The following is a 23,996-nucleotide window of genomic DNA, read 5'->3' as shown; positions in this document are numbered from 1 at the left end:
GGGGATACTCCATGGGTGGCTTCACTAGCATGTTTTGTATTTGGTTTGGGGCTACTCAGGAACATCCCGGTAACATGCTTTGGCACCACAGTGTAGCTGCAGCTCTAGTGGAATTGATTTGTTGATATTGAAGAGATGGGACTGAGTGGCAAAGTGGATAGTGGGCTAGGTTTGGCTTACCCACCTCCCACAATGACTAGATTCTACTATCTGCCCCTTCTTTGCCTTATGCTGGGTAGATGTGTTTGAATTTTACTGTTGCTCCTGATATCGGGTCTTCAGGATCCAGGGTTTCATTTCAGCTTTTGTTGTCAAAAGCCGTCTTGTGCCCCAACTTTTTTCTGATCTTCATAATTGCAGCAAGTTATTACATAGATTTCTGTATTTTCTTGCATATAGACTTCACCTACCCTTTACCCCCTAAAAACCAGCTGGGGAAAATTTGGGTGTGCATTGCATGCAAGGAAGTCCTGTGAGTCTGGAAACTTAGGTGGAGAGGGACAGAGCAGTGGCAGTATTAAATATTGCAGCTTTGGGAGCCACAGCAATTAACAGTCCCACCACTCCCCCTTTTGCTCCCTCCTCCATGCTCCCCTGCTGCAAATTTCTGCAGCCATAGGGAGCCTTCCCTCCTCAACTTTGTGCTGTATCGCAGGGTTGGTCTGTCCCAAGTGTCAGATTTGTGCTCCAGCTTCCTGGATTGGTCCTTGGCGCTCTTTACAGCTCCCAGAGTTAACATGCTACATCGGGCCTGCTGTTGTTAGATTGGGCCCCAGCACACAGGCCTGAGGGTGCAGCCCCTAGCCCTAAAGACCTCAGACTTCCGTTTACCCATAAGCCATGGGAAGACTTTGTTTTTCTCTTTGGGACCTTGCAAAAATTGGATGCATGGATATTACCATATGTTTAAAAAAAAAAGAAAAAAGAGCTTCCTGGCTTGTTGTACTTAATATTTCTATGCGATTTTATTTGCATCATGTTTCTTTCCATACATCATCTTCAGTGTTCGCCATGCCCTAATCGCATCCTATGTTTCTGCAGTATTATGTTCGACTTCTGATTTTGTTTCGCCAATAAATCTAACTTCTGTTGTCTTTGTTCCTTTTTTCCCATTGTTTCACGTAATGTCAAAATACTCTACAAGCTGCCACCTTTACTCCCATGTCTTTAAAGCTTGCCTTTTGCTATAATGTACCCAAAAAAGTATATGATAACGAGGGATCCTGGTTTTCCATGATTAAAAAAAATCACAAATTCGCTGATAAAAAAAATCCCCAAATCCATGGTTAAAGTTAAATGCCCCCCACAGCCCTGCTTGTGCCCCCTTGCCCCCAACCCATAGCCCCTGCCCCCAGCCCTGCTGGAGGGGACCCCAGCTGCCAGGGCTATGGGGCCAGGGACCCAGGTCCACAGCTCCCTGCCTCCACCGGAAGGCAGCAGCTGCTGCAGCAGGAGCATGAGCTGGCTCCCCCCACCCCCGCAGCTGCCTGCTTGCTGTGGGCTCAGGTAGGGCCAGCTCCCAGCTGCAGTGTGCATTCCCAGGGGGCAGAGGGGACCTGCACTCCCAAGATCTGTGGGGGGTTGGGGGCAGGGTGTGTGCACACTCTGGGATCATGCTCCCCACCCTGCTGCCCTCCAGAGTGCAGCGTGTGCAACCTAGCGTGGCAGCACACAGAGGGATGTGCACGAAAGCTGCATGCCACTGTGAGCTCCACACTGCCTTGGCCACACTTGCCCTGCAGGTGGGGGCAGCTGCGAGGGACGCAACCCTGAGCTGCCCCCATGCACACAGGAATCATGGCCAGGGCAGCTTTCCAGCACAGCCCCACTGTGCCCTGCCGTGCCAGTCTCACATGCTGCCATCTGGAGGGCCTGGGGGAGGGCAGTAGGGTGGGGAGCCCAGCATTTGCAACCAAGGGTTTGCAGCTGATGGGGCACTCTAGGGGGGATCAGAGCGCCCAGCTGGCTGCAACCCCCAGCCAGAGAGTGCCCAAACTGGCTGGGAGCTGAGGGAGCAGGGAGGCTGCAAAACCCCCTGCCTCCCAGCTGGAGTGCCCAGGCAGCTGCAAAGCTCCCCGCTCCCTCAGCCACCAACCAGCTTGGGCACTCTGGCCAGAAGTGGGGGAGGTTCACAGCCCCCTGGGTACTCTGGCTGGGGTGGGGGTTTGCAGCCTCCCCGCGCCGTCAGCCCCCAGCCAGCTTGGGCACTCCCCAGCTGGGCACTGTGGCTGGGAAGGGGGATTTGCAGCTGGCTGGGAGCAGCAGGGGTTTCCAGCCAGCTGGGCTCTCCAGCCTGGAGTAGGGAGGCTGCAAACCCCTCCTGGCTGGAGTGCCCAGCCAGCTGCAGATATCCTTGCTCCCTCAGTCAGATTCCCCCACAGCCCTGCTCCACCCCCCGCAAGACCCACTTACCTCCAAGCCTCCGTTAAGTGTGAGCATCAGGCCCCACCCTTCCCTGTTTCCCTTCCACTTGGGGTGGCGGGTTTCCTCACCCCTTTTGCAAAGAGCTCTTGCAGACTGGAATTCAGCCAGCCTGCAGAGCTCTTTGCAAAAAGGGGAAATTCGTGGGTTTCTCTGCTAAAAGAGAAAATCCATGTTTTCTCTGATAAAAATGGGAAATCAGTGGTTTTCTCTGTTTTTCTGTGGGAAATGGAAAACCCGGATCCCTGATGATAACTTTCTGTCCTGCCAAGCCATTGGATGCTTATCTTGCTGGGATCCTATGACCCCAGCTGATTTCCTGCCCTTTAGGTGGGGGGCTGGACTCGATGATCTTCCAAGGTCCTGTCCAGCCCTAATGTCTATGAAATCTAATATTGCTACTACTGATAACCAAAAACGATGAGCTAAAACAGTGGTTTTCAACCTTTTTTTTTTAACAAGTGTGTACCCCTTCTGTCTCAAAGTTTCAGCTCATGTACCCCTTTATATTTTTTTTCTTGTTTTTAGGGCAGGGGACAAATAGATGGCCTGTGGTAAGGAAGGACATGGGGCAGGGGCAGGCACTGCTTAGCTGGGTCGGTATGGGACGTGGGATGGAGCTGTGAGTGGCTTGTTTGGGGAGCGGGGAGTGGCTCCCACTGCTGCGCACATGCCCATAGGGCATGGGAGGCATGTGCCCCCGACTTGTGTGCAGGGTGAGCTGCTAGTGGGGGGGATGGAATGGGGCAGGGACTGCCCAGCTGGGGAGGGGCACGAGACTGAGGGGGGGGGCATGCCCCATGTGCAAATCCAGGGGCATGTACCCCCCCATATCCTCCCAGGATTCATGAAGTAGTGGGAGCTGCCTCGCCCCCCTCCCCCATATGAGCCACTTGTAGCTCTGTTCTGCGCTCTACTCCAGCTGGGTAGTACCTGTGTGCAGATCTGGGTCAGTCCCATGCCCCTCTCTGGCTGCTCTCCCCAAGCTGAGCTGCACTCCTGGCCGCCCATGTGATGCTCTGCAGCTTCATGAATGCATGCAGAGTTTTGCATAGCCCTACGACAAGTACCCCTAGGGGTACGCATGTCCTTAGTAGACAACCACTGGGCTAAAACATCTTTTTTTCTCAGACACTACACTCTTGTTTTTTTAGACTGTAAACTCTTGGAGGAATTAACTTCTGGGTCTAACTTCTATGAACAAAAAATTGTCTGTGTTGAGAACTGCTTAGCTTGGTAGAGGCTATACTGAAATGTTTGAGAGGTTTAAGGAGAAATGATTAAATGTTTGTATCTATGAAGATATTGCATCACTAGTTGTTATCTGTATGCATTGCCTAATTAATTTGCTTCTGTGCTGCTGCTGTATTATGCTAATTGCCCATCTTATAAGTTACCATCACATTATTGGTTATCACTTTCTTTCTTATATAAAAAGTATGGCAGAGTTCAAAAACTGGTTATTCAAAGGATTGGTCAAGCAGACTCACTGACTGTCAGATGGATGGATTGATATACAAGGAAATCCTTTATTGAACATTGTTAGCAACACCTGGACTAATATTCCTGAGAGCAATTGCTACCAAATCTTCTCCTCATACGGGTGAATACATAACCAAATTACTGGCTGAAAAGATTGAAAGTGCAGGTCCCTCCAAGGTACAAGCCCTTGTAACTGCTAATGTGAGACATATGAAAGCTGAATGGCAAATATTAAAGGCAATGTATCCTCATTTAATAGTATTTGGCTGTCTTGCTCATGGGTTGAATCTTCTGGTGAAGGACATAATAAGTGTGAATACAATGAAGACGGTATTGGCAAACTGCAAAGTGATTGTGAAGGTATTCAACAATAGTCATTTTGTTTCTAATTAGACTTTGAAGAAATTACAGAAAGAGAAGGGGAAGGAAAGTGCACTTCTATTGCCAGGAGAAACTAGATGGGGCTCAGCTACAAAGTGTTTACATAGTGTGCTGCGCACATAGAACTGTTTGCAGTGTGCTTCAGTAGATGACACAGTATCCCAGATTATTCCTGTGAATAGTCAGAAGCAGATTCTCATCAACAATGTATTCTGGGTTAGAGTTCAAGGAGCATTCAGTTGCTACTACCAGTTTCAGTGACTATCAGGAAACTTCAAGGAGATGCACCAAGCCTTTCAAATATTCCAGAGATAGTCAGACAACTGAATGAAAATCTAACTGAGCTTTTGCTTTCTTAACCTCTCTTTAAAAAAGAAAAATAAGTAGTAAAACAAATGTTTACTAAGAAATCTGAGTTTTGCTCTTATCCAGTTCATTTGGAAGCAAACCTTTGTATCCTCAACACCGAGGACAACAATTATTCGAAGATGAATTATCTATTCTCGATGCAATTATGAAAGTTGCTAAGAATGTCCCCAACATCATCAAAATCTCTGTGATGGCAGACATTGTTGAGTACTGTGCAAAAGAAAAACTTTGGAGCAAAGACATCATTTGGCACACAGCAGAGAATATATCTCCTCTCACATGGTGGAAGGTATACTGTAATGCCCAACTGTTGTGCAGGATTGCTCTAAAGATCCTAAGCTTTCCACCAATGGTAGCTTCTTGTGAGCAGAACTGGAAAGCTTTCAGCTCAATCTGGACAAAAAAGAGGAATAGACTAACGAATTAATGCACTGCTGAGTTTGTTTCTATTTCTCAAAATCTCCTGCTTCTGGAGAATCAGTCAGAAGCACAAGTGAAGAAAAAGCAGTGTGATGATAAGTTGCTTTTGCCCAGAGACTCATTGGTAAAACCATTCTTTAATGAGAAAGAATGCAGTTCACTTAGTTCTGAATCAGATTTGTCTCAATCTGATTTTGAAATGGAACTAATAAGTAGTGCAAGTGATTCTACAGATAGTGACAGTGAAACTGGAGGTGCCACAATGACCTCAGTGGAAGAGAGTTAAACTCTGTTGAAGCAGGTGAGTGGACAACTACAGCATATCATGCACAGTTCTTTGGGTGTGCTAAAATTAGTGTGTCAGCAGTTTTCAGTGCCTTTGTTTTTTTCCTTAAATTTAAACAAACAACGTAAAGGAAGTATATGTTATTGTGTATTGTCTTTACATTTTTACAAGTATTCCAATAAAAATAATTTCTTTCTACATAAAGCTTTAAATGTGTTTGATTATAACATTTAAACCACATTAAGTGTGCTGTATGTAATTTTTTTCCGTAATCAAAGATAGGCTCAAAGTTTTCCAGAAAACCCACGTTCTGTCTATAACTCTTGAATATGGTGGCATCAGTAGTTGAGAACCAGTTGGTGCTGCTTCAGCTTGTCCCAGTGGTTCTCAGCTGGTTGCCATTACTGCTGCAATCGCAGTACTCGCGTCATAGTATCTCTGATGGGATCTCTCAGTACCCTGGCTGAGAATAACTGGTTTAGAGCAGTAGTGCTCAACCTTTTGTCACCCTTGCCTGGCCCTGTCACTGTTACTCTGGGATTGGGTGTCTGATCCAGTGCTCAGGGCCCAGGGTTCCCCACAGGTCCAGAAATCTGGTAGCTGGCAAGTGATGGTACTGCTTCCCCAACACTAAATTTCCAAAAAGTGGGGAGCCCTGTGGGGTGGATAACATGGCACCGTGAACTGAGAATTGAACACTGCTGTTCTAGGGGATTGCACCCCCTGCTGTAAAGTCATCAAGGAGAGTCTTAAACCTGGATTGTGAGGGTCCTTTTTGTCCTCACTTCTAATGTCAGTTTTTAGCGCAAATACTTCAGTTGGTTATATCTGTCTATCCTTTTGTAAATATTTTGTAAATTTTTGAAGAAGTCTTTGAACTTAACTTCTAGCTTCTTATATTGATCATTAGTTATTCAATTTTAAGCAAAGAAGGATATGTAAAGATAAAGTAATTGCATGGTTTCTTGAACATCTGATCTTTGTGGTTTTACCTTGATGTTTTGGAACTTGTTTGTGTACTCATAAGTTTGTTTATAAAACAAAGCTTTGAATATTTAGAATTTCTTTTTGTACAAAGAAGCAGTTCCTACCACAAATCCTTTTATGAGTTCTTGTGGTTGCATCTTCCTTGTAATATATCAACCAAATTGTCCTCAGCCATGTTATCCATTCTGAATGATTGAATATGAGCAATATTAAAAAACTAGTATACCATTTACGGCAAAGGGATTAAAGGGGTGGTGTGGACCATGCTGTGACGATGGCTAACTTGGGAGGAGCTAATCACAGTATGATAGAATTCCAGATCCTGTGATGGGGAAAGCATGAGGTCAGCAAAATTCATCTGACTCAGGGAGTTAATAGGCATGGTGCCATGGGAAGAGAGACTGAAAAATAGACAGACCCAGGAGGGCTAGAACTTCTAAAGGGCGCAACCATCATTGGCAATCCCTTGATTTTGAGGATGATGTCTACCACAGCTCATTGGGTCTTGAGATGATTTAAGAGTCTAGTCCTCGAGCCATAGACGCATCTGCAGAAATTACAGGTCTTTCTGCAGGAGAGGATAGGCCATAATCCAGGATTTCTCTCCTTTTCTTTTCTCTGTGCAATTTTCTCTGTTTTGAGGGTGAGGTGCTGGATCTGAAAACAGGTACCTGCTTGGTTGAAGTTGCAGCGCCATTGGAGCTGGTTGGTAGCCAGCTCCGCCCAAGTCTTGACGTTGGCACCTGGTTTCTGGAGGTATCCCTTCCTTGTGTCCTCGTAGCATTTCCTCTGGCCACCACTAGATCTCAGGCTGTTACTAAGCTAGAGTACTTGTGTTGGGAGTTGAGAGTTGGGCATCTGCTCCTGTCTGGCGGAGAGAAGTTGGTGCTTAATGATCACTGACTCAATTCACCCTCCATCCATTTGATATTCCATGCTGATTCCAGAAACAAAGTGGCCCTTAATGAGAGTTGAGATGACTGTCAAAAAAAAAAATGGAGAATAGAGTTGATGCATCATTGCTTGACCCCGGTTTGGATGACAAACATATCTGTCTCAGTCCACTGCATAGAACAGGCACAGTCATTTGGAGAAGCCTCAGGGCCTTGATGTATTTTTGTGGACATCCAAATCTGGCCAGTGGTTTCCACAAGGCTTCATGTTTGATGGAATCAAAGGTCCTAGTGAAATCATTGAAGGCTAGATACAGGTCCTGATGTTCCCAACACTTTCCTTGGACCTGACCAGCAACAAAGATCATGTCAATTGTCTCACAGGATGGTCTGAAACCACATTGAGGTTCTGGCAGGACTTCTTCAGCAAGAGGTAGAAGATTGTTGAGGAGGATGCAGGCAAGGATTTTTTCCTGCTGTGGAAAAGAAGGTAATACATTGATAGTTTCCACAAACGGACTTGCCTCCTTTCTTGAAGACAGTCATGATGTTGGCATTCCTTGTGTCCCCAGGGATCTCTTTGTTCCAAATGCATAAAAGAATAAATTGGTGGAGTTTCAGTCCCAGTTCCTCATGACCAGCATTGTAGATATCAGCAGGTATGCCATCTGATCCAGTAGGCTTGTTCTTGATTTCCTTGATGGTATGCCAGACCTCTAGGCTAGCCAGGTTGACGAGGAATCCCTCTTAAGGGTGTTGAGACATGGATTTGGTGGTGGTATCTGCCACAGTAGACTCACAGTTCAAGAGTGCATCAAAGTGCTCTTTCCATCCAACTTGGATAGATTCATTGCCTTTGAAGCACGTCGAGCCATCCTGCAAAAGCAGGACCATGGGAAACTAGGCTGTAGATGACATGCACAGCTTGCAATGAATGCCATGTTTGTCAGCAAACTAGACTTTGTCTTTATCTTGCCATCACTTTTTGATTTCCTGAATCCTCCTTTGAACTTCAGCTTTGACAAGGGGATACATCTTTCTTTTGCTTAGGTAAGTTATTATCTTGCTAAACAGAATGAGCTCTTTTCTTCCGGTCAAGAAGGGCTTGGAACTTGGTGTTTCACTCATGGAACCAGTCTTGGTGTTGATCAACACTAATCATTGTCCATAGGTATCAAACCAAAAAATCTGTATCAGTGTTTATGGGTGGCACAAGTAAAAAAGATTCGATGCTGATTCAGAGAATCAGCAATTTAGCCATAGACACAGCTTGAAATGTTTTTTCTACATACCTCAAGGTACCAGGTGCAACTTGTGAACAGAAGCATGGGGAACTCCCTGCATGCTCCATGGCGAACCCAGAAGTACTTCTGGTCTACTCCCAGGTCTGCCACCGAGTGTGCTGGGGCCCTGTTGGCCCCCTCCCAGCTTGGCAGTTGGCCACGGGGGGACCCTGGGTGCCCCCCCACCCCAGACCCAGGAGGCAAGTCACCAAGCTGGGAGGGTGTGGGGGGGACCTCCCCTGCACACTCCCCAGCAGACCTGGAAGTAGACTGGACGTGCTTCTGGTCCACTTCCGGGTCTGCTGCTGAGCACACTGGGGACCCCACCACACTCCTGTGGGATGCTTCATCTGCCCCACCATTGCAACATTAACAAGCTGCCTGGTACCTTGAGGTATATAGAAAAAACATCTAAAGCTGTGTCTATCTCCAAATCTTTCCGAATCAATTTGGAGGGTTCTGATTTGATTCAGAGAGTTAAAGGGTCTTCTGATTCAATTCGAAGATTTGGCTGCTGAATCTCTGCCAAATCACATCAGCAGTCGAAGCTTCGCACAGCCCTAATAAATGAGCAGCCTCCCGCCTGATTAACATTGGATCATTAGTAACATTAAGGCATGGCTGGTGTGGAGGTGGGCTGCTGGCCTTAAGACAAGTGGGTAGGTCTATGTTTAGATGGCCCCAGGGTGCCCACTAGTTACAGTTGTACACACTGATGGCAGTGGCGTACTGGTTTCTGCTGAGTTTAAGATGAAGGGTCATAAGACATTCACTAATGCCCATTGGGAGCTCCATAAGTTGAGTGATAAGCTGATTCTTGATGGCCAAGCTGCCATGAACTTACCTGTCCTGGGCCAGGTTCTCCTTTCAAAAGAAGGCATAGTTTCCACCTACCCTTTTCCCTAAACTGACCCTCATCCAGTCATCTAATCTTACTTTGCAATGTCAATGTTGTATCTCACTAGTTCCCTGGAGACTATGGCAGTTTGTTCTGGTTGTTCATCATCTTGGTTATTCATCAAGGTGTGAACATCTCAGGTTGCAAAAATCATTGTCATCTTATGATGTTTTTGGCCACAGAGAAACAATCCTACTGGACGTGGTTATCCAGCCAGGAGCAGATAAGACAGCCTAGGTTTATGGCACCTTTTCTTGTCCCTTCCTTGTGTGGAGTGATCAAGGGGGTTCCTAAATAGGATTGCTCAGTCACGGTAGCAACTGCAAAAATTGCACCTGTCTCAATCAAGATACAAGAAGACCACCAGGCCTCCACCACCTGTATGCAGATTTGTGGCTGGAGACTACCAGATTCACTAGTTCTATTTCTGTCGCCACTCATCCATCCTATAGGGCTTTTGGAGTTTGGTACAGGAGACTGTATTGTTTTCTGTGGCTCTACATGTGTCTTAACATGAGGAAGCTGGTGCACAGGAACAGCAACCATACAGTTTTGACTAGAGGTACACTGGTACTATATCATATCGGTACTGATAAAAGGAAAATGGACGTTACAGGCAATCAACTTTTTTTGGCTGATATGGCTGATTAATGTCGCCGATAATATCACCGATAAATGCCACGTTCATGCATGGGGCAAGCCTGGAAACTTGGAGAGCAGCATCTGGGTGGTAAGTCTCTTTGGGTGAAGCAGGGCAGATCAAGGGCCCCTGTGGTGAGGGAGGGAGTTTAGCTGGGGCAGGGGCAGGTGCCCCTCCCCTTCCCCTCCCTCCCCTCCCTTTGGGAAGAGGCTGGCATGGCCACACCCATCCTTGCCCTGCGCACAGATCTAGGAGGCACATGCCCCTCCATGCCTCTCCCCGGGGGTGCACCGCGGGAGCCAGGCCCCCCTTTTCCCCCATGCCCCAGACAAGCTGCTTGTGGCCCAGTCCCACACCCCACCCTGGATGGGCAGTGCCTGCCCCAGTTCCAGTCCTACACCCTTCCTCGCCACAGGGGCCTCAATCTGTCCCCCATGCCCCTTCCTACTAATAGACTTACCAGCCAGATGCTACTCTCCAAACTCCCGGACTGCATATCACCAATTGGATCATTATCAGCTGATATGGCTTTTTAATAATTGTCCATTGGTATCAACCCAAAAAGTCTGTATCAGTGCACCCCTAGTCTTGATGGGGTGGAGATCTGAACCCAGTGGCATGGGAGAACCCTAGACGATGGGGACCTCCATCTTGCTCCAGCCTTCTTCCACCTTTACAGCCATTGAGATCCTGACATTTTCTTCTGCTTGACCTGTCATTGAGGACTTGGAGTTTGGACCAGGGTTTGTCTGGAGCCTCCCCCTCAGGCCTGCTCACCATGGATGGCCCTGCCAGGAGTATGAGACAACGTAGCACTGAGAATCATTGGGACATACAAGCTTCTCCATCACTACAGGTCTCAGTCTGTGGAGAGGAAATGGCAGTTTTGGAAGCCTAGCAAGAAACTGTTCTGATGCAATGGAAGCACAAGAAGAATGGCAAAAGACCAATGTGACTGCACAAGAAGCTTTTAAAATGCCATGAATATGAAAGGAAAGTACGCAAGCAGGTTACTAAGGAAGCATACCAGAAAATAGAAACAACCTACAGGGACAAAGTCAGGAAGACAAAGATAAAGAACAAGCTGCACCTGGCAAAGGAGATTAAGGACAACAGAAGAGAATCTATAAGTACGTTGGGCAGAAAAGAAGGACCAAGGAAGCTATGGGTTCAAACAAACCAGGGTGAGCTCCTAATAAAAGATGCAATAAAGGAGGATCTACTCAACAGCTATTTGACTTTAATCTTCACTTAAAAAAAAAAAAAAAAAAGTTGCAGCCAGACATCTATTAAGGATTATCTGGATAAGGAAGGGGGAAAGCTGAGGGATGAGGTAACAAAAGAGATGGTCAGAGAGCTTCTGTTGGGCCTCAGTGAATTCAAGTCAGCAGGGCTGGATGAACTTAAATCCAGGGTACCAAAGGAGCTGGCAGAGGAGACCTCAGAGCCTGTGGCAATGATCATCATAAAGTCATGGGAAATGGGCCAGGTACTAGAGGATGAAACTATCCATGGGATTGTACAGGATGCTCATAAACTCAACTCATCCCTATGGGTCCCCTGGCAGAAGATTGATGCAGTGAACACCTTCCTTGCCCCCTGCATCTCGTTCATCCTGAGAGGTTCAGTGGTCCCTAAGACCACCCCCACCCCCTTCAAAAGGTGGATGATGAGTTGAAGTGGCTGCGTCTGTCACTCCACCAACGAGGTCTGGTGCGTCCCCTACCATCAGGGAGGTGCCAGTGTCCCCCACATGGGCGACCCCTGCAGTGTTGTCTCGCATCCTTTCTGTCTCCTGCCCTGCCCAGATGAGATGGTGAGCAGCCAGTGCTCTGCCACCACCCTGCAGGAGACCGCCCAAAGGAGGGTTGCCAAGCAACCCTCCAGCAGATACCTGGCCACATTCTTGAGCGGCTCACTGGAGGATAACTTCAGCCAAGAAAGTGGGGACTTTGCCTCACTGTGGAGCTGAGCCTGCAGAGCTACATGCTGCCTCAGGAAGTGCATTGGCTGTGTCTGGACTTGGTCCAAAGAGCACCAGGAGTTTGGAGTCTCCCGGACCCAGCTGCATCACCATGACCCCCCCCACCTCAGGACCTACCTGGAGAGGTTCCTGAAGGACACTATTTGAGCCAAATATGCTAGCTACCTAAAGGCAAAATCTGACCAGGGTAAGGTCTTTGACTTTACCTTGAAGTGGGACACAAGTATCCACTTCATGCCCAGTTGGAGTTTCACACGTTTTATGGACTGGTGCTTCACCTACCACACCAGACTCAACTGTCTGCTGCCCAACAGTGCTGTCTAATACAGGAATTGCAGTGAGAGGTGCTGAAGATGTGGCTACAAATTGGAGACTCTCCCCCATGTGCTTTGAAGCTGCAGGCCCCACGCCAGTGTGGCGGCTCCACCACAACGCCATCCAGGCCCACCTGGTAAAAACTGTCCCAGCCTCAGCTGGAATCATGTCCATCAACCACACCATCCCAGGCTGTTAGAGCTGGCTGACGAGAACAGAATGCATTGTGGTGGTCAATATCAGCATTGCATTTGAGAACTAGCGGCAAGCCTTCATCAAGCCTGCAAGTGGAAGCATATTAAGTACCAGCTGCTGGCGGATGCCCTGAGGAGTCGCGGATAAAAAGTGACCATCAAGGTGTTGATCTTTGGGGTGCTCAGACCATGGGACCCCAGGAGTGAGAGCTTCCTGTGCACCTGCTGAGTATTCTGCCACTATGCCAAACTGATGAGGCACCTCAGGGTGTCCAGCATCATCAGACAGTCAAGAAACATCCGCATTGAGCACGTCATGTGCAAGTGCCAGTATATGGACTCCAATAGACCACCAGCGAAAAATCTCCCAGAGGAGATGGCCTGATTTGCTTCCCCACCCCCCAGCCCCACATACACAGAACCCAATCTAGGACACTTATACCTAGACTGTCTGTCACCCCCGCATCACACATTTTGGCTCCCCTCTTTAAAGGCAGCAAGGAGGACCCAGAGAACTACAAACTCGTTAACCTTACCTTCATGTGTGGGAAGTTACTTGAGCAAATGCTAAGGAAGGCCATTTGCAAGCATTCTTATATTATAAAAGTCTGTCTGTCTGTCAGTCATGCTTTATTCGCACTGATTGGCTGATGGAAACAGCCAATCAGAGTGCTCCAAGAGTGGGGAATCACTGCTATGTTTCCGAAGCCATGCCAAGGACTGGGCGGGGTGGCGGAGAGGCAGAACAGCGGCAACATGAGGCATTAGGTGGTGACACTCCATCCCAGCCCCCTCCCCTCGACCCCACCCGTCATTCTTGATGGGCAGTTCGCTAGTATGAAGGAAGAAAGGCTGATCACAAGCAGCCAGCATGGATTATGAAAAACAAATCATGTCAAACAAAATAGATCTCCTTCTTTGGCAAAGTAACTATTTGGGTTGTTGAATGTAGTGTATCTGAGCTTCAACAGACTTTTGACAAGGTCCCACATGATTTTCTAATAAAAAAGATAGGAGAAATGCAGCCTGGACAAAATTACTATAAGGTAGCTAGATAACTGACTCAATAGCTGTAAGTATAAGGTAATTTATTAACTGGTTCACTTCAGAATGGTAGGAGGTTTCCAGTGGAGTCCCACAGGGGTCTGTCATGGGTCCAGTGCTGTTCAACATGTTTATTAATGATTTGGATGCTGGCATAGAAGACTTCTTGAGTAAGTTTGCAGACAACACAAAATTGGGAAGGGTTGCAAACATGTTGGGAGATGTAAGTGCAATTCAAAAGTATCTCAACAGATTGGAAAATTGGGCTAGAGTTAACAGGATGAAGCTGAGTGCAGACAAATGCAAGGTGCTGCATCTTGGGAGGAATAATCAAAAACACAAATATAAAATGGGTGACATCTGGCTGGATGGCAGCACTGTGGAAAAGGATTTGTGAGTCTTAGTAGATTACAGACTCAATTTGAGTCTGCAGTGTGATACAGTTGCACAAAAGACAAATGTTGGTTTTGGTTGCATCAATAAAAGCATTATGTGCAAGACAGGAGCACCTCTCTACTCAGCATTGATTAAGCCTCATCTGGAGCACTCTGTGCATTCTGGGGTCCACATTTTAAAAAGGACATGGAGAAATTGGAGAGGATCCAAAGGTAGGTAACAAAGATAATCAAGGGTTTGGAAGGCAAATCATGTGAGGAGAGGCTGAAGGAGCTAGACATGTTCAGCTTGCATAAAATGTGCTTAAGAAAGGACATGATAGCAGTTTTCACGTACTTGAAGGGCTGCCGTAAAGAAGAGGGATACTGCAGCAAGAGAGAACAGGTAAGGGAAATATGGACCAGTGGCTTGAAGAAGCAGTAAAATAAGTTTTAGATTAGATATTAGGAAAAACTTCTTCACTGTTAGAACTGCTTAGGAAGGTTGGGACCCTTTACCTTTGGAGGTATTCAAGAAGAGGTTGGGCAGACACTGGCTAGGGAGGATCTAGACATAGCTGTACCTGTGTTCTGCTATGGGTATTTCTTGTACTTCTTGGCTTTGCTCGTTGCCTTTCTGCTACATGTCAGGATGTTTTTAAGTCTTCCTCAGAGGCACTAGGTATTGCCTATAAGTGAAGCTGGGGGCTGTGACTGAGGTGTGCCAATGCTCCTGCTGGGACCAAAGCTGGAGGTTCTTGCCTCTCTGCTTTGGGTCAGACCAATTGCCATATTTGGGGTCAGGAAGGAATTTTACCCCATAGTCTGATTGGTATGGACTGTGGGGGGTTTTGCCTTCCTTTGTAGCAGGGGGCATGGCTCTCTGTGGGATCGCTCAAACACATATTGACAACATCTTATAGAAGCAGGTCATTGGCTGCCATGGTTCCAATGCTTCACCTGTGGCAGGTTAGGTTGTTAAGTCTATGTTGTAAGGTATGATGGAATTCCATGGAGAATAGGAGGGTTGACCCTTCAAGGGTTGTAAGGGTTGACTCTAATGTTATGTAGGGTTTAGATTATGGATTGTATCAGATAGCTTGGGCAGGGATGATGCTGCCTCAGGCAGGGGTTTGGACTATATGACCTCTATCTAGAGGTGCCTTCCAGCTTTATTTCTCTCTGATTCAAGAGCCTGAACTGCAGACTGAGACAGAAGCAGTGATGGACATCACGTGAAAGGGAGGAATGGTTCCAAGGTAATCGTTGATATTGAAAGGAGTCTTTTTCTGCAGTTCTGCTTAGGATGTGGGATCAGGAACCTTATAGTATGGGGTGTTCCAAGGTCCTTTTCTCCTTGCTAGTGTTGAAAATTTCTGGAAGGTGATTAATACACGCACTCCTTCTTTGTTTATATCTGGGAAATTCACCCTCAGGCACTGAAATCGGATTATTTGGACTATGTCATCACACTGCAGTGGAAAAATGTTAGAAATGAGTTTTACCTACCAAAGAAGAGATCTATCAATGGGTGTTTCGGTTTGTACAGTTCAATTTGGTTTTGTTAGATTTTGCTGTGCAGCCATGGCAGAGCCATGTAGAGCTGATTCAAAGGGCTCACTGAGTGGGACCTATTACATGCTATAGTATGGCATGTCATCTTACATTTGACTTGTTGTGTGCACACTGTTAGACTGTAGGTGCCTTTTTTTCTCTACATTGTCACTGTTGTAGATTCATTTCTCAATAGCTCAGTGATATTACGGGGCAAGGCTAGGGTTGGGGCCAGGGGCTCTTACCTGTCTGGGGTTGGCAGCGCGGTCAGGTTGTTCCGGGGCTGTGGTCCGGCATTGGCAAGTCTCTGTCTAGTGCTTGAGTTGATGGCAGCGCAAGTGTTCCTGGGCAGCCATGTGCTGCTTGATCTGGGAGCGCCTCTTTCTGCCTCTTGGGGGAGGGAGCAGTCTGCGTGCCAGTAAAAACCATGCTGCATGCCACAAGTTGCTGACCCTTGGTATAGGTGAACCCCTGGTTTGCCTGGTGGCAGGTATAAACAGGTGAACTGATTACTGCAAGGGGGCAGGTATAAACAGGTGAACTGATTACTGCAAGGGGTCAGAAAATTATGTCAGTTGCTTGGTTGTAATTGGCTCTGTGCCTGCCCTTCCACTGTAGTAAGTGAATGCTAAACCTTTTAACTTGTTTAACTTTCAGTAAACAATACGAGTGTGTCCAGACATACATGGATGTTTGGTGCCCTGAGGACAACTAGCAAGGGCACACCTTGTACTGCCACTACTTGTCCCCAGGGAACACCTGTGCTACGCATACAGCAGAGCCTGTGCTCTGGCATGCAGCAGGTTACCCCAGGTGGGATAGGGGAGGCTGGGGCCAGTACTGGGCTGGCCTAGCAGTCTTACCTGGGGTCCTGGGGCCTTCCCAGGGTTGCAGCAGTGGTGATCTTGCTGCAAGGAGACTGGCCGATAGCAGAGCATAACATTATATAGAAAGAAATTTATTTTGCTGAGCTTGGAAGATGTTTCAGAGAGTCTTAGGCCACCCTTCTCGGACCCCCCTTTCTGAACCAGCTGACCGCACAACAAAATTAGGGCTTTTCAGTTGCAGCTTGACTACTATGAACAAAAAGTTGCCTATGTTGAATACCTGCTCAAAATGTATGATAGAGTCTGTATTGAGGCTTTTGCAGTCTGAAGAATAATGATTAAGTGTTTGTGTCTATAGAGATATTGCATCACTAGTTAAACTCTAAACATACCCTTTCATAAACACCTTTGTAAACTCTTCAGTTAATCTTTTCTACAGTTCTGTGACTCTTCCACCTTCATGAATGTTTCTATGTGTATTTATAGAAGATAGCTATGCACATTGAGATGCACTCAAAGAACAATTCTAGGAGACCTTTTTCAGGAGGGGTTGTCTTGTTTTTTGTTTCTTTTTTTTGAAAGAATGCATTTGGTCTAGCTAGCCTGCCTAGGTGTAGGTCAGTCTAAATAGTGTTCTATGCAAAGTGAATAGCTATTCCACTTAAGGTTAGCCTTCATAAGAAATATTGTTTCCCCCAGTATAGTTCTCTGTTGACACAATTTAACAAGTCTAGTATTTAAATTTTGTTAACTTATTTGAGTTAGCTTTTTTTTTTTTTTTTTTTTTTTTACTTTACTGTTGGTCACCAACCAAATACGAATTATGTTTTGGGGCAAAACCTTGTGCAGTCTGCAACACACAGAGATGTATGGTGGCATGTTCCAGCACCTTGTGAAGCTAGGTATTGTAAAATGGGGTGATGGCAACTACAAAAAAATGCAAAAGGCTTGAAATAAGCGGGATAGGTAACAAAAAATCCAGTTGATGAAGGAACCAGTGTGAGAGGAGCCCCTTGGTGGACTGTCCTACTGTGACAAGAACTGGGTAAATGTGGGAGCTGTATGAGCAGATGGATAATGCTCAGAAGCATCCATGAGCATGAGGTATTTATTGACTCAATACACAAAGATGTTCCTTTTCCATATCATGGAAGAGGGACAGCCAGAGAAGGCATTGGAAGATACAGAAGACAGGTGCTCAGGCAGGTGGAAGCTGGCAGTTTACCTCTGACAACAGAGAGCACTCCTCTTCTGAAAATGTGGCTGTCTAGCAGGGAAGCAGATATGAAGCATCAGATGAGAAGGAGAGGGAGCCTACTCCAGTGGTAGGAAAGCCCAAACCATACACTTCTAGGGGATGGAGGATTCAGACCACTTCTGCCAAGAGGAGGTGACACATGGTGGTGGTACATGACTGCCTCCTGCTGGGCACGGAAACATCCATCTGCTACCCTTATATGTTGGTTCAGGAGGTGTGTTTCCTGCATCTGAGACATCATAGAAAGGTTGTTGAGGCTCATCAGGTCATCTGACTACTATCCCATACTCATTAATTTGAGCACTAATAATACTGTTCAGGAGCAACTTTGAGCAGGTCAAAAGAGACTACATGGTTCCTGGTGCAAGGGTGAAGGAGACCTGGAGCCCAAGTGGTGTTCTCACTTGATCTTTGTGGATAAGGGTAAAGGTCTGGCGTAAGCGTTAAGGAGCAGACGCATCCTTGAAATCAGCATTTTTTCCCCTTCAGGCATTCCTGGATGCCTTTGAGCCATGGGGGCATTTTAGCACTCCTGCCCCCCTTGGTATGCAATGGGACTGACTCCCTTTGAGCCCAAAGGATCAACTACCTGTCTTGGACTCCCATCTCATTGAAGCTTCAAGACCCTGATGCCTCTCCTACTAATATTAGCTCATTGAAGTCAGCCCTCCTGAAGTCAAAGACTTTTGCCTTACTGCTTGCTTTCATCTCCCTGTGCTGGATAGTAAATTCCAGCGGGTAATGATCTCCCAGGTGGTCAAGTACCCGCAGACCCTTCCCCCTCCCCCGTCCGCCACCCACTAGGTCATTGCCTGTGGCAAGGACCAAGTCCAGCAAGGCATTTCCCCTGGTGGGACTACGCACCTCCTGGGTTATGTGGAGATCCTGGCTAGGAACCTACGTGAGCGGTCGGACCTGGCTGGCTGCTCCACCCAGCAGATGTCTGGGTAGTTTAGGTCACCCATGACAACCACATCCCTTGACTTCACAGCCTCTGTGAGCTGACCTGAGAATTCCAGATCCAGCTCATCCTCTTGGTGTGGCAGTCAGTAGTAGACGCACACTATCAAGTCCCTTTCCCCATGACCCCCTTGCATTCTTATCCAGAGTGCCTCAGTTTGCCCCTCTGACCCCATCCTGATCATTCGAGGATGTGTATTGCTCTTTGACGTAGAGTGCTACACCCTCTCCTTTTTTCCCTGCTCTGTCTTGCCTGTTCAGCCTATAGCCCTCTATGTCCACTGCCCAGTCATGGGTAGAATCCTAGCAGGTCTCTGTGAGCCCCACTAGGTCTGGGTTTTTGCTACCTAGCAGGAGGGTGAGTTCCTCCTGCTTATTCCCCATGCTTGAGGCATTTGTGACCTCCTGTGGGTGTAGGTGTCACCCCCTTTTTTCTTAAGCCTGCCCTGGCCTTTGTCATTTACCTGGGTATTACCTGCATGCGTCACCTGGCTTGACTGCAAAGTGTCCTCTTGTTCCTCTGTGTCCCTGTCCCCTGGCGAACCTAATTTAAAGCTCGCCGTATGAGAGCAGCCTGGAAGAAAAAAACATACTTACCTTTTGGAGAGAGATGAAACCTGTCCTGTCTGAGCATCTCCTCTGTGCAGAAATGTGGGTCATGGTCCAAGAACCCAAGGCCCACCCTGTAACACCAGCTCCAAAGCTGCCAGTTGCCGTCGCCGATGCATGGCTCATGGCACCGTCTGCATCTGCTCACTAGGAGAAGAGAAAAGAGAACCACCTGCATCCCCATCTCCTTGAGCTTGGCCCCCAGAGTCTTGTAGTCTCTTATTACGCAGTCTGGACTGCTCCTGGCCGCATCATTTGTTCCCACATGGATGAGGACCATGGGGTATTGATCAGAGGGTCGGATGAGGTCTGGGATCATCTCCATGATGTTCCGAGTCTGAGCTCCAGGCAGGCAACAAACCTCACATGTTATGGGATCAGGGCAACAGGTGGGCCCCTCTGTTCCTCTCAAGATAGACTCACCCATGACGAGGACCCGGCGTCTCCTCTTGGTGTTCTGGCATCGCTCAGTCTGTGCTATGCGTGGGGTGGCATCGGCTCCTCTGCAGGCATCCTCACATGCTGACACCTCCTCCACGGCTGCCAGGGCCTCGAACCTGTTCCCAGCTCTACCTGGGGAGCTGATACTGGTAGCACAAGTAGCCCTGGCTCAGGAGGTGGCCGTCTGCCATACCGTTGTCAAATCTCTCCTGAGGCGCTTCTCCACTAGGTTCCTGACCCTGCAGAGAACAAAAGTAGCCATCAGGTTTGTCCTCGGCAGCCCTGATTCCCCTTAGCCTGCTGACCTCAGACTGGAGCAACCTCACCTGCTCCTCCAGGGCCCAAAGGTGGGCAAAAGAGGGACAGGTGAGGGGACTCCCACTCCCCTCTCCCACCCCTGGCTGCAGGGTCCCCACCAGGCTGCCCTTAGAGACTGGGGGGCCCTGACTGGGTGGAGGCATCAAAGGAGTTTTTGTGTCTTTTCATAGAGGGATTTCTTGGAGAGTGCTGGGGGAAACTCTTTGATAGGTATGCTAGAGAGACCAACTAGTAGGGAACTCCTCTTGATTTGATGCTTGCGAGCAGGAAGGAGTTAGTTGTGAAGGTGGAAGAAAGGTATCTTGGGTGATGGTGACCATGACATTTTAGAGTTCAAGATCCTAAGGGGAGGAAGGAAGAGGAGTAGCAAAATAAAGATGCTGGATTTTAGGAAAGCAGACTTTAACTGACTTGGGGAACTGATGGGCAGGGTCCCGAAGTCCTGAGGGGCAGGGGAGAAGTCCAGGAGAGCTGGTTGTACTTTTAAAGAGGCCCTTTTTAAGGGTGCAGAAGCAAGCTATTGTAATTGACAGACTAATTGGAAGTGCAAGAGGAGACCACTCTGGTTAGAGACTGATCTTCTAAATGTGTTTCTGAAACTTGAAAGAATCCTTGAAAAAGTAGAAACTTGATTATAGTACTAGGGAAGAACTTAAGGACGGTAACAGACTTCCACTTTCCTCACCTTTGTGCTGCTAGAAAAAAAAATTATGGCAGCACAAAGATGAAGGAAACAGATATTCATACCTCTTGCTGCACTAGGGGAAAGTATAAGAGAATTGCATGGGCATGCAAGGAGAAAACCAGGGAAGTCAAGGCACAACTTGAGATGCAACTGGAAGGGGAGGTAAAAAATAATAAAAAAAGGATTCCACAAGCATGTCAGCAGAGGAAGACCAAAGAAAGTTTCAGGCCCTCATGGAATGTGGAAGGCAATCTAATTACAGATGATGCAGAAAAGGCTAAAGTGCTTTTCCCCCTCCTCTCCCCATGTCAGTCTTCGTGAATACTAGATAACAAGCATAGTTGGTAGCAAAGATTGGGAAGGCTTTTTGAACAGCTTTAGAGTAGTAGAAGAACAGGTTAGAGATTACTTAGACAAGATGGATACTTTCAGAGGGTACAGCTGGATGGGCTGTTCCCTAGGGTACCAAAGAAATTGGGCGTTATAATAGACAATAAGCTGAATATGCGTTGACTATTTGTCCTTGTTGCGCAAAAAAAGAAAAGAAAAAACCTAGTAACATGCTGAACTGTGTTAACAGGAATGTGTCTCGCAAATAAAGGAAAGTGGTTTGGCATTGAGGCCTTGCCTCAAGCTTTGGGCACTGACAGACATGCAGTTCCCTGCTCTAACTCGTGGTGCCATAATAAAGTACCATACGTTAGAGCAACCTTCTCACCCCCTCAACAGACAGACATTCGGTGGGTGTAGGGGGGAATCAAGGTCCACTTTGGAGTTGATCCATTGGAGAGAGGCTGCTTGCTGCCAACCTCTCTCCTTGGCCCTTTTCTCTGCCCCCCCCCGCCCCCCCCCCCCCACCTTGGCTCCTGTGCTGTCTGTAGGATGGGATGGGGGAGAAGTCAGGAGGGAGGCAGTTTTAAGTTGGGGTTTACCCAGCCTGAGCTGGAGGCAGAGGGCACTTGAGGGAGGGCGGGGGCTGCAAGGCAGGTAGGGCTCCAGTCCACTTGCCTCCCTTCCAGCTTGGGCTGTGTAAACCCCAGCCCAGAGCTCCCTCCCCATCCTTCTTCCCCCTCCCATCCTGCAGACAGCGCTGGGCAGTCAGAAGTTAACGGAGATGCTCCACTTTGGAGTGCCTTCGTCTGAACCCTCATTAGATGGGGGGTTAATTTGTTGCACAATTGGGCACTTTTTAAAGCACACTGCAGCCATGCACCTCCATCAGGCCACATTTATAGAGTGCTTTCAGGGGGCGAATTGCACAATGAACATCACTTCTGTCAGCACCCTTTGTGTCCATTTTTGGGCCCTGCACTTCCAAGGAAATTGTGAATAGACTGGAAAGAGTCCAGGTACCTTGCCCAGTTGGCTAAGACCATCTTTAAGTGAGGTAGGAAAAGTTAAAACTTCTGCACTAGAGCATATGTAAACAAGTAAAAGAAGTGAAAATGACTTGGAATAAGAATAAAAAGAATTCAGTCAAAATTCTTTATCCTTAATACTGTGTTATAAATTTGACCATAATACAGTGATTTGTGACAAAACATGTTGAAAGGAGACTTCCTTTTTAATCCGTGCTTTATAAGGTAACTGTCCTTTTTAAATCTTTCTTATCATATAGGCATTTGGCATCTCTTCCAGAGAGAATTTTGTTATCACAACTACTAACAGGCAACAGATTACAGAGGACAACTTCAGTAAGTATGTTGTATTAAGTACAGCTGTATAATCATTGATCGTGTGTCCAAACAACCTTCTTGCAGATTTTATTCCTGTTTCGGACATAGGTGGAAGTCCTATTACAACTAAAATCTCAAAAAATGGTCTTGAAAACTGATCCACTCTGAAACGCATTCTACACAGCTTAATGTGGTGGTGATTTCCATTACTCCTCAGTTCAGGCAAATTCATTACCTGTGTATTTAGTATTTTCCTTTTTCCATTACAGATGAGGTTGTTCAAAATGGGATCACTTTATATTTGCTCCAGTCAGTGGATCAGATGCTACTTTCAGCAACAAAGGAACGAATTGACTTCCTACCACACTATGACACTCTTGTCAAAAGTGGCATGTATGAATACTATGCCAGTGAAGGGCAGAATCCGTTGCGTAAGTATCTAAGTTTTTTTTGATTGAAGTACTAACCTTGATTTTGCTTCAAAGTACCTTTAAGAAATGTCTCGTTAATTCTTCTTGTGTGTTTGTTAAACTTAATATGTGGACATTCTGACCTTTATTTGAAACCCCTTCATGCTGTTACTCTGTGTGTGAAAAGTGGAACCTCAAGATGCTGGTTTTTTGAGTCAGTTTTACTGTGCTTCAATAGCAGTGTTTTTTGCAAATAAACCAGAGAACTGAAAATCAAGCTCTTTCTGGTTCCTGAGCTCTTGATAGATTCTGAAGGTTAAACTTAGTTAATTGGGATGTTATTTGGGCCCTTGTTGTGCTTGCTGTTCCATCTTTGTTGCTTCTACAAGGTTGACAGGAATAAAAATTGTAGATGATGACTTTTATTTGTACAGTAACTAGGTGTTACCTTTTCTGATTATTGCATTTCAAGGTGGAAATTGATCTCTGTCCCAGACTTATTAAATGTTACTGAAGTTTAACTTTTTCAGTACTTATAATGTCTAGCTTTTCTAAATTATGTTTAGATTGCTACTTGCTGGGGAGTGCATGACATAACATACAGCAGCATTCATAGAACTTTCTAGAAATATATGTACACTTTACCTTGAACAGAGAATTCTGCATTGCAAAGTAACTCAACTACTTTTATTTCTTTCTACCTACTTGTAAACAACAGTAACCCACAGTATTTTGAGTTGCCATTTATCTGCCCTTTCCAGAGCTTTTATAGGTTAATTGTATCAATGATTTTTGTTATAGTAGGGATATATATAAGAGGATAAAGCTTAATTCATGGTAGTCCTGCCTCCAGCAGTGATTGATCCCAAATGTTTTCGTGGAAGGTGATAGAACCCTCCCATAAGTAATTACTTTTTCTGTGACAGAGTTTCTTCCTAAACCGGGAAGCAGTGGTGTAGGGAGGCCAGCTCAGTGAGGGACAGCAGCGGCACTGCTTGGGCTTCTCCTTCCAGGGCCTACTCCTAGCCTGGCTTCCCTACCCTCCCCCTATCCTGCCTACTGGCCAGGAGCAGGTGCAGGAAGGAAGAACCTGTATGCCACTGTTTGGCAGCACAGCTCGATTTGGCTGCACATGCAGTAAGGCCAAGGCTGCTAGATTGTGACCTGGAAGTATGGCAGGTGCACCAGAGGACTGTGGCCCCAGGTCAGGCTCAGCTTATAAAGACTCACTGGTCCTGATGGAACGCAGCAGCAGAGCTTAAAATTCATCTGGAATAAATCGGTGGG

General features: G+C 46.8%; 1 protein-coding gene across 1 annotated transcript in view; it reads left to right on the top strand.

Annotated features, from left to right (window-relative positions):
• Positions 1-23,996, top strand: part of SMCHD1 (structural maintenance of chromosomes flexible hinge domain containing 1) — a 143,319-nt gene that overhangs the window by 3,937 nt on the left and 115,386 nt on the right. The window contains exons 2-3 of the mRNA XM_090039751.1: positions 22,242-22,317; positions 22,569-22,730. Of these exons, the coding sequence (XP_089895877.1) occupies positions 22,242-22,317; positions 22,569-22,730 (238 nt within the window). The remainder of the gene's footprint in view (positions 1-22,241; positions 22,318-22,568; positions 22,731-23,996) is intronic.

This window comes from Crocodylus siamensis, chromosome 3 (genome assembly GCF_052110815.1).
Source record: "Crocodylus siamensis isolate JL-2025a chromosome 3, ASM5211081v1, whole genome shotgun sequence".
NCBI lineage: Eukaryota > Metazoa > Chordata > Crocodylia > Crocodylidae > Crocodylus > Crocodylus siamensis.
This window is presented reverse-complemented; position numbering and strand designations above follow the sequence as displayed.